The sequence below is a fragment of the Tetrao urogallus genome (assembly GCF_951394365.1).
Source record: "Tetrao urogallus genome assembly, chromosome: 1".
NCBI classification, from domain to species: domain Eukaryota; kingdom Metazoa; phylum Chordata; class Aves; order Galliformes; family Phasianidae; genus Tetrao; species Tetrao urogallus.
In genome coordinates, this window is record NC_136813.1 from 139,288,742 (window position 1) to 139,304,073 (window position 15,332).

Consider the following 15,332-nt stretch of genomic DNA (forward strand, 5'->3'; position numbering starts at 1 on the left):
TTTCTGGTAGAGTACTGAGCGGAGACATCAAACTAAGGAGTCTGTTGAGTATTTTAGTTCATCAGCACTATGATGTGAAATGAAGATAGAGCCCATACTAATTAGGAGTTAAAGCTTTTGCCCCACCTTTTTATCTCTGGTTGAAAATCACTACTTGTTTAATTTACATATCTCGACATTGATGGCAATTCACTGAGGAAAAGCAGTCAACTTGTGTCATCGTGAATGCTTTGATTTTTTATTGAATGAAAACCTGACTGCTAAAAATCACTCACAGACTTTTATTTTATGAAACTTCATAAGGTGTTATTTATCTTGTCTATATTGTAATAATAGTAAAAAGAATAACCATATATTCTGCCATCAAGTAACTTTCTAAGTAGCAGTGCACACAATATCAATGTGTAGTACCTATTTTAAAGGCTATTTTGCCCAGTTTTGTATCATAGACTGAAAAATTAAAAAAAAATCCTTTAAAGAAAGCTCGCTCCCCATGGGAAACTACAGTCACTGATCCATGATACAGAGTGCTCATGGGCTAATCTCTAGCTTAATATGTTCTTTTCCACTCCTGATGTTCTGCTGCAAGCATAATACCTTCTTGTTTGTGGCAGCACAACTGTTCATGAGTCTGTGTTGTAGACCTCTGAAATTTGTCTTAAAAAAAAAAAAAAAAAAAAAAAAAAAAAAAAACCACAAACAAACAAAAAAACCAACAACAACAACAAAAAAAAAAAACAACAACAAAACCCAAGCACATTATGTGTGAGGGAAAGAAGAATGTTGTGTTTGTTTCTTGATCATTCACAGCTATGCTGCAAGGTACAATAGGCAACTGAGCAGTGGAAAGTGCAGGGAAGTTGCATATGAGACTGTAGGAAGCCAGTAATGTTGTTGCCAAGGCAAAACTACAATGTAATGTAGATTTAGAAAAGAGCCTAAAAGTTTTGCTGAAGAGATGACCAAGATATTGTCCCACAAGCTGCTAGATATAGGTTCTGTTGGGTCTGGAAAGGACAAGTTCTACCATACATTGTTCTCCTGTCTGAGAAGCACTCAACTTTTATTTTAGGGGCAACTGCATCCTAAATGACTTCATCATCCTTGAATAGCATTTGATAATGCCTTGCCTCTTCAGTTTTTGGAACAAGGCAAAATCTCAAAGATGTGTTACATTATTTAATCCTTCATTCTTTCCATTTCTCCCTTTCGTTCTTGGAATAGATCTCTGTAGCTCTTCTTTTGTATTTGTACAATTATCATTATATATGTCTTTGGTCTAATATGTCAAGCTGTTATTTAAAAAATAAAAAGTTAAAAAGTTAACAGAAGGAAGAACAATATCAACGTTTGTCCAGTAGTGGGAGTCTGTCAGATACCTAACTGGTCCAAAGGTGATCTAGCCACCATCTTTACACTAATGTTAATGCTGCGCTACCACCTCGTGGACAAAATGTAAACAACACAGAGCTGCTATACTCTCGGGCCCTATGTAGTACGGCGCTGCTTAAGGTGGCTGGGACGTTACAGACTAAGTGCTTGAAACTGAGCCATTTCAGGATCCCAAAAGCTAACAAAAGTCAGATTATGGAAATTTACTGGAGCTCTGAAGTGCCATGACAGGTGGAGGATACCCCTCAATGTGATACGACAATCTATTTGTCCTCCGGGATATAGAGAGGGCAAGTAGAAATGAAATCGTTATCCTGTGATACTAGTATACCATATACTAGTATACTAGTCTATATAGCAACTCCTCTGCCTGCTCTCAACTGCAACCATCAGGGCTGCCTGCAGCTTGATTGTCTTCCAAGCACTAGCTCATACAACAAGTCATTTGGCAGTGTATCACGTTGCAGTCCCAAACCCTTAGTGGTTTTATCACCAGGTACTGAGATTATAGCAGCTCTCTTTCATTTCAGTTCCACTGATTAGGAATTGGAAGAGCACCTCAATGTTCAGTTACTAAACATGTTGCTAATAACAATTATTCTGATTTACTTCTGTTTCTTCTCTCTCATCCTCTAAATTTTCATAAGGTAGTTTAAGTGGACTTTTTTTCCAAGCCCGAGAATTGTCCATCTAGACATGTACCCATAATGGAAGGAGGTGTCCTGCATTGATAAAATAAGGAGCTTCAGACAAATCTAAAACATTAAAAAAAGGAACATGTAAGAGGTGGAATCAACATCAGGAAACCACATTTGGAGTGTTAGTAAAAGGACAGTGACAGAGCGGAACGGATCTGTTGAAGTGGTTTAGAAATGAAAGTTTTGTACACATGTACACACAGGAAGACATTGGGAGAGTTGTGACTGTTCATCCTGGAAAAGGTAATCCTGGATCATCTGGATCTTACCAAGGTGTAGAAATATCTGATGTGAAAGGTAGAGAAGATAGTCAGACATTTTTTCATTACTACCTTCTGAAAGGGCATGAGGCAGTGGGCACAAAATGAAATAGAAGAAAGATAAAAGTGTTTGTTACTGTAAGTGTGTTTGAACACAATATCAAGCTGCTCAGAGAGGTTGCTAGATGCTCTGCCCTTGAAGATATTCAAAACCTAACTGGCCATTTATTGAGCAACATAGAATAATAGAATCATTAAGGTTGGAAAAGACCTCTAAGATCATTCAGTCTGACCATTCACCTACCACCAATATCACCCACTAAATCACATCCCTAACTACTGCATCTATCCTTTCCTTAAACACCTCCAGGGACTATGACTTTACCACACTTGTGGGCAAGCCATTCCAATGCCTAACTGCTATTTCTGAGAATAAAATTCTCCAAAAATATCCAACCTGAACCCTCCCTGGACCAACTTGAGACTATTCCCTCTTGTCCTAATGTTCTAGTTGACCCTGCTCTTTTTGAGATGATGGACTAGACAATCTCCTGCGGTGCTTTCCAACCTCATTGTGATTCTGTTCAGCAGCTTCTGGTTCAGCGCCATGACTAGATCCCTCATCCTTTGATCTGCCTCAAGCACGCTAAAATTGTTGCACAGGTCTATCAGAAATTCAGGACTCTCTCCTGTTTCTGTTCACCTGTTGTCCCTTTGCTCCTTTATTCCATTGGGAATCTAAGCCAGGTTGAAGTGCAACAGGACAGACCAATACTGTGACTTGGCACGGAAGAATACTGTGACTTGGCCATGGAGAAATGAATAATGTACCAAAGAATTTACTCTTAGATATGTATTAATTTCACTTACTGAGATCTTTCTAGTGAAGGATATTCATGCACATTGAAAATAACAACTTCTTTACTAAGGATGGAAGTCTGGTAATGTGACAAAGGCTGAACCTGCTTATGTCTGAAAATAAATTTCTTGCAATATATTCTGTGATGATGAAAGAAGAATTCAGAGAAGAACAGTTCTTGTTGGTTTTTATTAGTTCTACCTATGGGACTACATTCTTTATCACTTTTACAAGTGGGGAAGAATGGGACCTGATTTAATGGGCATGGTGGTGAAAGTCAGTGGTTGGACTCTGTGGTCTTTTCCAAATTCAATAATTCTATGATTCTAAACTGGACTTACATTAAAAAAAAAAAAAAAAAAAAAAGAGTCCCCCTGCTTTTTATTTCATAAGTTATGCAATTTATTCAGGCTATGATAGTCAGTTTGGCAATAGCCTAAGGTAGCTCTACTGAAAATGGTGGAGTAGTAGTTTTGTTTTATCTTGTGATATGGATTTAAACTATCAGAGGGAGCCATACTGAGCCCAGCAGTCCTTTTAATAGCTCTTAGTTTCTTCATCTCTTGACCAACACCTGGAGGCTTTAGTAAATTAGTGGAATGTGAAGAACAACTTGAAGAACTTGAAGAAAATAAAGATTTTCTTACAGCCTATCTTTGTGATTTAAGTAGTAAAGAATGAGGAACTGTGAAATTTTATGCGTAAAGACTTAACTGTCTATTTGCTTTATGTTTTCAGTCTGATTCCTGTACAAATAGAGATGTCAAGGCAATAGGAAAGTCAGTTTTCTTCTGCTGTTTCTTCTTTTTTTGCTGTTCAGTTAATTGCTTTGATTTTGTTATTGTTGTTTAAGTTTTTCTTGAATTCCATTAAGGCAAGGAAAATAGCATTGCAGAAAGTAATGACATAACAAGAAAATGTGCTTGGATGATTTGCCCACATCCCAAGCAAGCTATATCACCATAAACTTATTATTACATCAGTGATGGGGTGAAATTATTACCAAACTGTGTATGAACTTAGTACCAATACGGGTACTAAGCTGTCTAAAATCAAGCCCATGCTGGTTGTGTTGATTTGCTTCTTGTCCAGGGATGAAGACTGGTAATTGGAAAAAAAGTTACAATGGACAAGTTTTATTTAGGAAACTTCTTCCATCTCAAGCTCCCTACAGCTAACACAGTATTTCATATATGGAGCTAAAATTTGGATTTGGTTGCAAAGCCTGCCTTTGTAGGACACTAGAGACTCGAGATTTGAGTGAAATCATTTTGTTTACTTAGATTTAAACCAAGAAATGTGAACTAATACAAGAGTAAGAACAAAACTGAAATGTCTGAAGTACAAGACTTAAACACTGTACAAAATTCATATCATCATCCAACACACATTCCATTTCTAACCCATCAGTTTTGGGATTCATTCAGGAAATACTTAAAAACAGTCTTTTTTTTTTTTTTTAATGAGTTCTATTGAAAATGTTCTAACACTTGTACAAAACATAATGATGATTGTCTGTTTTATCTTGTGAGATATTCTTGAAATACAGTATTTGTTAATTAACAAGTTAATAGATATTTTTCTTCTGTGACTTACTTTAATTGTCTGTTTATGCCAGAAAATTTAAATGTGCCAGTCTACCACTTCAAGGAATATTTCAATAGTAATGATAATTGCTTGGTTTTTTTCCCTCTCTGTCAGTAAATATGAGAGTAATAAATGCAGCACAGAAATATGACTGTAAATTGATCCTTTATTTTTATTTCCACATTTTAATGATTAGTCTGTTCAATAGGAATTTTGCTATTGATTCAGAATTTATGACTGGGATCAGTCAAACTGGCTTTACCAAAGTCAAAAGCATATCCAGGGCTTCAGTAATAGCAGAAGTAGGTCTTGTAATTGTTAGAAAATTGTTTCAAACTGTCCAATTCTGTTTTTGCCCTTCCAGACTAGAGGTTTTTTTTCAATCTACTTTACCTGACAGGCATTATGTGCTATGTTTTATAGTTAGTAGTTTATGTTCAAATCTGCCCTGAATAATTTTGTGAAAAATATGCCTTGAAGATAAACAATACTAATTGTGAATAGTAGCAGAAATCTGTTTTGCATACATCACATGATAACTATCACATCTTTTAGCCAAATTTTGCTAAGTCAATTTTCTTCAGCAAGGGCCAAGTTTAAGAGGGCCTATTTTTTTGCTCAAGGATCATCCAAAACTTTGAGAAAGTAATAGTAAAGTTTATCGAGTTCAGTGACAAAATTTTTCCCGTTTTTAAGCACAAGCCAAAGGGATTAGCAATCGGCATTTTGAATAAAGGAGGATAGAAAAGTCCTGACAAAATAGTTAAGCAGGGTGGAAAGCAGTACCTAGCATGAAACTATAGCAATAATGAATTTACAGTCTTCTGCAGAGGAGGCACTACTGCAATGTTTTCTTTCCCTTCCTAAGGTAGCCTTCATTCAAAATTTAGGGTTCTTGAATCTTGTAAGGCAACATTACTTCCTGGGCAGTTTCTACTTTCTCACATAACATGTAAAACCCTCTTTTCCAAAAACTGAAGACCTCTTTTCTATTTTCTGACCTTTCTACCACATCTTGAAAGCAAATATCTTAGATAAGGCTAACACTCATCAAGCACAGTTGAAAATTCTTAGGTGACCTTAACTTATCTACACTCTTGCAGATACAAACATTATTCCTTTATGCTAAGGCTCCCTTTTAAATGGATTTTTTTTTTCCTCCAATATATGAAACAACACTTGCAAAATAAACATATTTTTAGGTTTATCCATCAGTCCTTTCCATTTACTGTTCTTTTGCTCTCCCAGTTGTCAGCCACACTCATCTTCTAGTTTGGCTTTCTTTCCCCTGAGGAATTCTTGTGGTGGGAGAGGTTGCCAGAGATTTGCTTTCACTTTGGGCCTTAGCCACTAATATTACCCAAAGTTAATGTATATATAATATGATACAGACAGTAACCTTTCTACCATGTTCTGACCATGCACCAGCTGGGGAATGCTGCAAAGTAATGTCCTCTAAGCAAATCTAAAAGCCCACATATCAACTTCTGTTTAGTGGTGGGGTGACATTACAAGAGATATATGTCTATACCCAAACCTCTATATCTTTGCCAGTTGGAATTTTTCCATGCAGTAGAATATCTACTGAAGCAGATGCCAGAGAACCTTCTGTTTTTTCAGTAAGGCAAGGCTACAAGGGGGTTTTTCTTAGTAGTTTTATTTTCTGTCTCCAACAGTCATGGAACACTTCTGTCTGTGATTAACTGATGGCCACAATTTGCTGGGTAAGTTGTGGCATTTCAGTGACTGCTGTAAGACAATCTTCATGTGAGTAGCTATACAATGAAAAATACCATGTTTTAAGTTTCTTCAGGATTACACTATCATTTCTGAGGAATTTTGCTTTTTTAAAAATTATTTGTTTATTTATTTTCATCCTCCTTCATGAGTCAGCAGAGTGAGTGAAATATAGTGGTTCCTTTCTGAGAAGGATTTCTGTATGTTTGTTTGATTGATTCTGTGATTTCCTTAATTGGTTAAGTATGGTTTTATGTTCATCAGGTAGTAGAAAAGTTGAAATGTTAAAGGAGCCAGAGGGAAATGATTGAGAAGGTCTTTTGGAAGATGACAGTTCTGCCTTGTAATACAATACTGTTTCTCATGGGAGTGGGTGGGAGGCCTGCCTAAATTTCCTCTTCCTGTCCTGCCAAATTCCCCAAATTGCATAACTGTGTATTCTCCTTACACAGTGGTACCCTTGGCATCCCTAGAAAATCTGCAGGGAAGCAGGGAAACAGCTGGAGGCTTGAGAGTGGACCAAAATTGGTAGAGGTCAGACTTGATTAGGCAAAAAAACTGAACAAACCCACAAACTGAATTTACTAACTCTCCCATGTATAACTCAGCAACACAATACAGACTTAATAACATACACTATTTTGTTCTAAATGCACTCCATCTAGGAAAAATAAGTTTATCGGGATAAGCAAAGGACCCATGGGGAGTTCATCAGTTCAGTTTCAAGTCACAGGATGTGTTTTACTTGGCTTTGGAGCCTTCTTGTGCAAGACTAATGTTAAACTGCTGAAATGCAAACTGACAAAAAGACATATTTTTACTGGTTGGTGCTTTTTCCTCTGCCATTATTTTCATTGGGAAGCCTCGTCAGTACCTCTCACATCACCTCCATCTTAGACTGACAAGAGTATGAGGTACTTCTTGGCTTCTTTGAGAAAATGAAATAAAGGCTGTTGGAAGAGCAACCTGACCAGCATATCTCATAAGGATATAACCCTGAAGGCTTTTGTTTTGTCACTACACTGAATAAGAAGAGAACAATTTGAACCGAATTATAGAAAAGCATCAAGTATGGTTATCCAGGGGTAAGGTTTGCCCTAGTAAGGAAAGAAAGATGCCTCCTTTGGAAAAAATATTTTTGTTTCTTAATATTTTAAGTAGTGAAATTCATTACTTTTGAAACTTTGTTAAGCTGTGCTGGAGCCTACCCTAGCCATGTATTCAGACTATCACTAAGAGAATAAAAAAGCAAGTACACCCATAGAGATTTTGATAATCCTGCTCTGACTTTCTGCATACAGCACTTTAATAGGCTCAGTACCGTTGTTGGGATTATTTGAGAGATCAGGTACTACTCAGCATATGTAATGATTGGAGAATCTGGCTCCAAATGGTTTCTTTTTCTCTCATTGCTACAGGAACTGGAAAAAGGCAAGGATGTGTGGGCGGGCCTGGAGTTCCTCCAAGGAAAGTGTGAGGCCTTGGGCAAAACAAATCCGTCAGGTCTCTCATTTCTTCCAAATATAGGTCTGTTCTGAACAATAGCCAAACTCAAGTATAAAATCCACATTCAACCGTTTCAGAGGGAATACATGAAAAAGACCCCATGGTCTACAGAATCCATCTATAGAAAATATTTTGTTAGCTCTTTTGCTCTGGCATTATCTTCCACTTAAAAAGAAAGAAAAAAGAAAACACACAAAGGTGGTGCACGTTTCAATTTGAAATGTAATGTAACTGGTTGATGAAAATAATATTTCTAAAAAAAATCTGTTGTCAGCTATCAAGCATTTTTGCCTATGTACCATTTGGCAGCAAATACACAGATAAATTATTACAATATGTAACCAAACATTGCTCTAAAGAAAAACAGTATTTGTAAGTGTGTAAAAGCAAGATAAGTAGAATTAAATCCATAAAAGAATGTTGAGAGATCATCATACATCACAGCAGAAATATACCAAAAGTAAAGGAAACCACTTCAGCAGTCCCTGTCTGAATCTCTAGCAAAATAGGCTTTACAATACAAAAATATTTTTCTGAAGTAGAATAGAAAAATCCTGGGCTTCAATGAAAAAGAAAGAACTTGAAATGTTCCTGCTGTTTAGACGAAGGAGACCATAGCCATTTTGCCAAGACATTTCCAAATTTGTTAGGTATCGCCACATTTTAAGAAAATGGAGCCACTGCAGCATCCTCACAGATCTTGAATTCTCTGCGAGTGTCCATGAAAGAATTTTCTGAAGTGCTTATGGACATGAAGATTTAAGTGACAAAATCCCATTAACCCAGTCCCAACAAGAGAGTTTCTGTAGAGCCTGGCACATTGACAAATTACAGTGAGATAAGCTCTGTATGAAATAACAGCATGTGAATTGCTCTGCTGTAACTTTCTGTGTACATGCTTTTATTCCATGGTGACCAGTTAAGGCAGAGTTGATGACTCCTTTTCCAAGAGCCAAACCACCTCACATTTACATCAGAGTTCAGGTCATGTATGCTGTCAGTTAGTGGATAGCAGTGAGCAAACTGTAAGCTTGCTATCTCCCTTAATTTAAATACACTTTTGAAAATACAAGCAAAGTTTCTTAGCTGCACAGGATAAATCTACACTGACGTCTATGGAATACTGTCACCTAGGTTCAGTCATGAGATCCATATAGCTCCTGTTTATGCCATCACCTGTAACCTGTTTCGACATTAGTGCTAAGCAAAGAGGGAATCTTCCCAGGCATGAGCCTACTCTTCTTTTCCTAAATTAGTTGCTATTTGTGAACAGTGGAAGATGGAAATGAAAGGACAATTAAAGGATTGTTTCTGTGAAATGTGACTCACAGAGTGTAAATACATTTCAGGCACATCTGAGAAAGAGATGAGAGTGGGAGGCAAGATGAGTTGCAGCACATACCTGAAGTTGTATCCGTATAAAAGCTATATTGCTTCTGGTATTTGATCTTAGAACGTATTGATGTTTAGCACCTTTGTAATTTTGATTATTACTGCAATCATTGTAATGCCAAAAACAAAAACAAACAAAAAACAACAACAAAGAAAACCCCACAAAGATGTTTTAAGGTGTCCAGGACTGTTTGAATCCCATGAAAAATTAGTGAGACATTTTTTCTTGTAGGCTTCTTTGAAGGTTTTTCTCCACATCCATCTTTTTATTCCCTGGAATCTTAATTTCTTTTTCAAATCGAACAGGTATGTTATAGAGCCAGAGAGAGTATCACAGTCCTCATAGTTTCTATCCTTTCTATCTTTTTTTAGTCAATGGACACATATTCTGTGATGTTAAATATGACAGAAAATTATTTAGCCACATTTGAACTAAGTAAGATGACTGCTGAAAAAATAAATGGCAAGAAGAAATAAAAGGTCTGTCTTATAAACTCTTGTATTTGTACATTGTAAGAGAACCACTCATAGTTTATTAGCACAATAGCTGATCGTAATTACTAGGAGAAATGAGTTAGTTGCAAGGACTGCAGGCAGGTAGCCAGCCCAAAAGATTGTGAACATGTCATTTAAGCGAGACTTCGTGACTGAAGAGTTACTGTGCTACTTCATGGTAGATAACTTCAGAAGGTGACAAATAACTTCAAAAGGTGAATTAAAAAGTTACATTTTAAATAAGAGATAAATACACAACAAACAGCTGCAGCTCATATCACCTACCAGAAATTGGAGTAATTTGGTGTTGTTTGCCACTGAAGCATATTCAATAGGAACTCATTAATGTGGCTAAGTCAGCAGCCTGAATTACAGTGAAAAGATTTGCTTGACAGAGCTGTTTGTGGGATGAAGATTTTAGCATGCAGCTACAACTTCACTAAATTTTCAAATGCTGGAACTGCCTACATATGTATCAGTGCCAGGCGAGAAGTACTGCTGCAGTTTTAGGAGAGGTTTTCAAGGGACAGGCAGAGGTTTTTCAGGTCCTCTTTCAGTCGACTGACTTCCCTCTTGACTTTCTGTGGTGTATCCAAAACCTCTATACTGCTGGTGAATGGGTCGTAGCACAGAGAAAAAGGCTTCTTGATCTTCATTGCATAGTTTCTGTGAGGAAAGAAGACAGATTTGCTAGTTCAAAAACTATTTCACTACATGCAGGACCTAGTTTATCAGTATGTAGGCATAGATTTCTCAGGCTGACTGTGGTTGCTGTGACATCTTCCTTACTGTCACTCCTTAGAGTTTTCTGGTGCAGTATATCCTCCCTGCAGCTGAAGTGTTTTGCAGCCCAAAAGATCTGCATTGCCTGCTTTTTCAGTGTGGCTGGCTCAGATCCTTCTGCGCTCTTACAGCTCTGTGTTAACACAGCTCAGAGTTATTACAACCACAAGCTACAGGAATGCAGAAACACAGCATGTCTGCTGCCTTCACTTCCAAGAAATAACCTGAAGTAGCTCTTACTGCTTAAAATCTTAAAAATCTATCCATACTAGGCATCCTGGGCTATTTTGCCATCTGCATGGAAAGAAAAAAAAACACAAAACCCAACTACACCCACGATTGCTTGCCATTTTTGACAATGTTTCCATTAAGTACAGGCTGATAGGAACCCCCTGTACTGATGTTGCCTTATGTTTTCCGTTCTGACAGATTCTTGAGTCTTCTGTTATTTTGAGCTTTGGCTGAGCAACTATCTTGAAAAAACATATGAAAAAGCTTTAAGTCTGACTATGGTGTATTCTTTGTCCTTTTAAGTTCTTTTCAGGTCTGCCTGAGTCAAAAGCTCTTGAAAGTCTCTCTTCTGCCAGTGAGTTCTCAGCTGGGTTTTTACAGTGCCAAGACAATAACTAAATCTGAACCCTCAGATTTAAGATGAGGAGCCTAATTTGTTATTGCTATAACCCCAGCAGACAACGCTTCAGGGCAGGAGGTGGGGGGAGCTGGGAAGAAGTCTGGCCCAAGATCTCCTCCCCTAATAAATTCCTTATTTCAACTCCTGCATGCTTCCCAGTAGCTCCACAACCAGCCTCCTGCCTCCAGCCAGAATTGGTCTTGTTGTTCTAACTGTTGGAGATGGAGGCCCAGAATTTAAACTCTGCTTCCTAAAAAAAAACAAAAAAGGCAAAAAACAAAAGCCCTTATTACATAACACAGTCACAGAATTGCATTTAGAAACACCTTAAGCTAATGTGAAATAATATTATTTAGGTTGCAGTCAGCTACTTGGTAGAAATTAGATTGCCTGTGAATGTTGTGTCTGCATTCTTGTGCAGATATAATCAGAAGAGAAAGGCAATCTTGTTTTTAAGCCCCCCACTGATCCATGTTAATTCCTGATCCTACTATAAATTTTCCGTGTGACCTTGGCTAAGTCAGTTCTTCAAAATTTCCCATTTGTCTGGAATAATACTGAGGCATCCTTCAGAAGCTGCTAAGATGAGGCACTGTAAGATGAAGGATGGTTAAGGGCATAGGAATACATAGCTATGATTTCCTATGAAGCTTTTCTCAGTTAAACATTGTCATATATATCTTCACTCTAAGAAAACCACTGTGCAGAAACAAGCAATAAGATAGGCTAGCACAGTTATTACAGCAGTGGTAGTTGTATTTATGATTAGGATTTAAGCTAGTGTGTCCCCTTCAATGAAATTACTTACTGCAGTTTGGCCTTGGCATCTTCAAAATTTTCTGCTATGAAATAGACAGGCTGGAAGGCTTGATCCTGATAGGGGTGAACTGCAGTCACTTCTGGATCAAAGGACTTGTACTCTGGCTCGTTTGATAAAGCATACTTATAACAGAAATAACAAAGGTTAGAATAGATGATTGTACACAGCAAGAATTACTGCCTACTGAACTGTGAAATACTCATTGTGCAATAGTTAAAGGTAGTATCAATTCCTGTTCTTTCACCAAGAAATGAGAAAGCTGTTTCTCATAAATAGCAGTTAGTAACAATAAAAAGTTCTGTTTTGTTCTGTTTGAACAGAATGAAAGAGAGAGATATTTCCCCTATTACAGCATTGTAATGATTTGGTACCATAGCCACATTCTCAAACAGGAAGGAGGAACTCTATGCTATGCCCCAGATGCCCCAGAATATTAGTCTCTAACAAAAAAAAAAATTGTCTCAGTATCATGTTTTAAACCAATATCACAGAAGAATCATGGTACTGCACAGCACTGTTTTGAGTTCCTCAGACCATGTTACAAAGTCCACATTTCCTACTGCATGAAGAATAAGTGGGATGCTCTTGGCATTTTCAGCACAGCTCCCATGCCAGTTAAGCACTCTTCAAGTTTTCCCAACACTCAAGACATAAATGTACACTGCACTCCATCTGTGTATTTGGAGCACAGAGTTTCTTCTAAAAGTTCTGCTCAGGTTCTTCTGAACCCAAGGCAAGCTTAAAACCAGCTCAATTCCAGTGCCATTTGGACTGCACTACAGATGTGTCTGAATCTGGATTGGCCTCCAGGGAGCAGGATAGTGAGTGCAGTGTCCACTTGAGTGAAATGTTCTTGATATTGCCAAAAAAAAGTCAACTCTGGTCAAAAGCAAGAACTTTCTTCACATCTTCAGCCTGAACAGAGGGCTCCCATCTGATTAGGGACAGTCTTTTGGTAGCAATCCATTTTTGCTGGTTGCCTGCTTGTCTTCTTCTCTGCTTCTCCAGTCTTCAGAAGGCTCCTTTCACTATTTCATAACGCAAATGCCAGCTCCCATGGTACTTGTAAAGAGCTGGTAAGACTGGGTGACGCTTTTCAAGACTTTATTCAGACAGTCCCCTTAAGCACATTTTTGCATATTGCACTGAACTGAGTCTGAACTCTCCACCATTGGAGGCCTGCCTCAACCAGTAGGCCAATTTGCTGCAGAACTGGTGCAGAAATTTGTATACACTTAAAAAAAAAAAAAAAAGATCAAGAATATAAAACACTAAAAGATGGCACTATTCCTGTTCTTCATTTGCAGCGTGTAATTGAAGAATAAACCTTGGAGAGCACTCATACAGTCTAAGATGGATGATATACACAAACATAAGGCTGTTCTTATAATCTTAGAAACCCAGGGGACTAATGGGAAAAGATTTTAGAAACTCAAAACCTCACAGGGGTCCCGCTATGCTGTCAGAATTGAAGCAGAGCTGAAATCCCATTGATTTTAGTGGATGTTCTGCTTGAAACCGGATGGCCTGAAAGGCCTCTACAAGTTAAGTACTTGTTGTGCTGCAAGAAAAGGATATGTAGCACTGAGTGCTGCCAGAAGTGTGGTATGAGCCATAAGATTTTACACTATGTAGGACAGAGTCCAGCTGAGTGTTAACAGGAGAAGCATTTTGGATAATGCAGAACAGCTGACAGAGTATAGTGAAATAAACAGTGCAATACTGAGAGCTATTGGGGAGGAATTCTTACAGTTCAGAAGAGGCAAGTTTGGCCAGCAGTCAGACCCATTACAACTGTTCAGTTTAGACTTGGGTATGATTTTCCTGTCCTTTCTGATACCTAGCTGCTGTCATTAAATGATTTGTTAGATAACATGTATTCAAGAACAAGTACCAGGCAAGTGTCATTTCACCTCTACCTTTCATCACCTGCCTTTCTCCAAGTTATTGTTTGGGCAACATCAGCTCATACATAGAAAATGCTTGAAATAGACTTCCTACTGGTAAGAGTGGGTGTTACGGAGAAAAGGAAAACATTTTGAAGAATTCAAAGTCAGGACACTATTCCTTGGGTTGCAGTCATACTCACACAGAGAGTCAATCCAGCCTGCAGTTCAGAGATGTTTGTAGACGCCTTGCTGATGCTGAATTCTCACATAAAATTAGCTAGATGCAACAGTACTAGCCCTTTCCAGCTGGTTAGTTGTTAAATTCTTGCAGCCAACAATTTGGCCTTAATAACTCATGTCTTTATTGTGTCCTCAGAGACCAAACCACCCTGCTTTAAGTGGTCCAGGAGCCTTCACTGCTGAAAAAATCTCTTCTTCACCCAGATTAGAGCAGTATGCCTCCCTGGTCATACAAGTAGCAGAGAGTCTACCCGTTCCACTTATGCTGGGCTTCAAGATGATACTGAGTCTGGGGATTCCAACGGTAAGCCTGTGGCTTATCATTTATACTGAGAGTATCAGTGGGTGGTATTGAGAAGGATAGCAAATTACTATCAGGATGGACAATGGCTTTCTCCCAGGCAAGAGTGAAACTTATCTAGAGATTTTTCAAGAGCTATCCTAAAGCTGCAAAATGAGCTCTTTAAGAAACTGAATGCCACCATGAACTTCACTACTTTCTGGTCTGTGTGCAGGGAACATTTTTTACTTCATCTTTTCTAATAAAACTCAAAACAGTCTGGCCACCACTGTATTTCTTAAAAAAAAAAAGAAAAAGAAAAAAAGAAAAAAAAAGGCATTTCTACTGAAATAGGCATTGCATTACACATATTTCTCCTGTTTAGGTGAAAAAGAATGTATTCGATATTGTTCCGAATAGTAATCCATGAAATGAATCAGTTTGCCCTAAAAGGAAACTTCAGTGCTTAAGGCCATAGATATAATTAGTGTACCAAAAGTTTCAGATGCTCAAGTGAAGTGCACAGAAACCACTAATCTGCTGTCCCAAAAAGTTACATAGAAACAAATCTCCTGAGCTCACATGGGGTCAGCATAGCATCGTTACTTATCAATTGCTTACCAATTTTCACACTGTTTTGGTTATTATGTGAAAAGTAAGCAGGAAAGGGGTTCTGAGTGAATACTACTTCATTACCTATTAAGCACAAATGCCATCACATCTATAGGTAATTTCAGAAGTAAGATGGATGAAGACCCAAATG

The 15,332-nt window shown here is 37.9% G+C and overlaps 1 protein-coding gene across 1 annotated transcript in view; it reads right to left on the reverse strand.

The window, feature by feature from the left end:
- Positions 1-10,432: 10,432 nt before the first annotated feature.
- The window catches only part of LOC306944080 (tyrosine 3-monooxygenase-like), a gene marked incomplete at both ends in the record, with an annotated part of 29,133 nt that continues 24,233 nt past the window's right edge, over positions 10,433-15,332 (reverse strand). Inside the window, 2 exons of the mRNA XM_079532519.1 lie at positions 10,433-10,592; positions 12,149-12,282. Coding sequence (XP_079388645.1) covers positions 10,433-10,592; positions 12,149-12,282 — 294 coding nt within the window. The remainder of the gene's footprint in view (positions 10,593-12,148; positions 12,283-15,332) is intronic.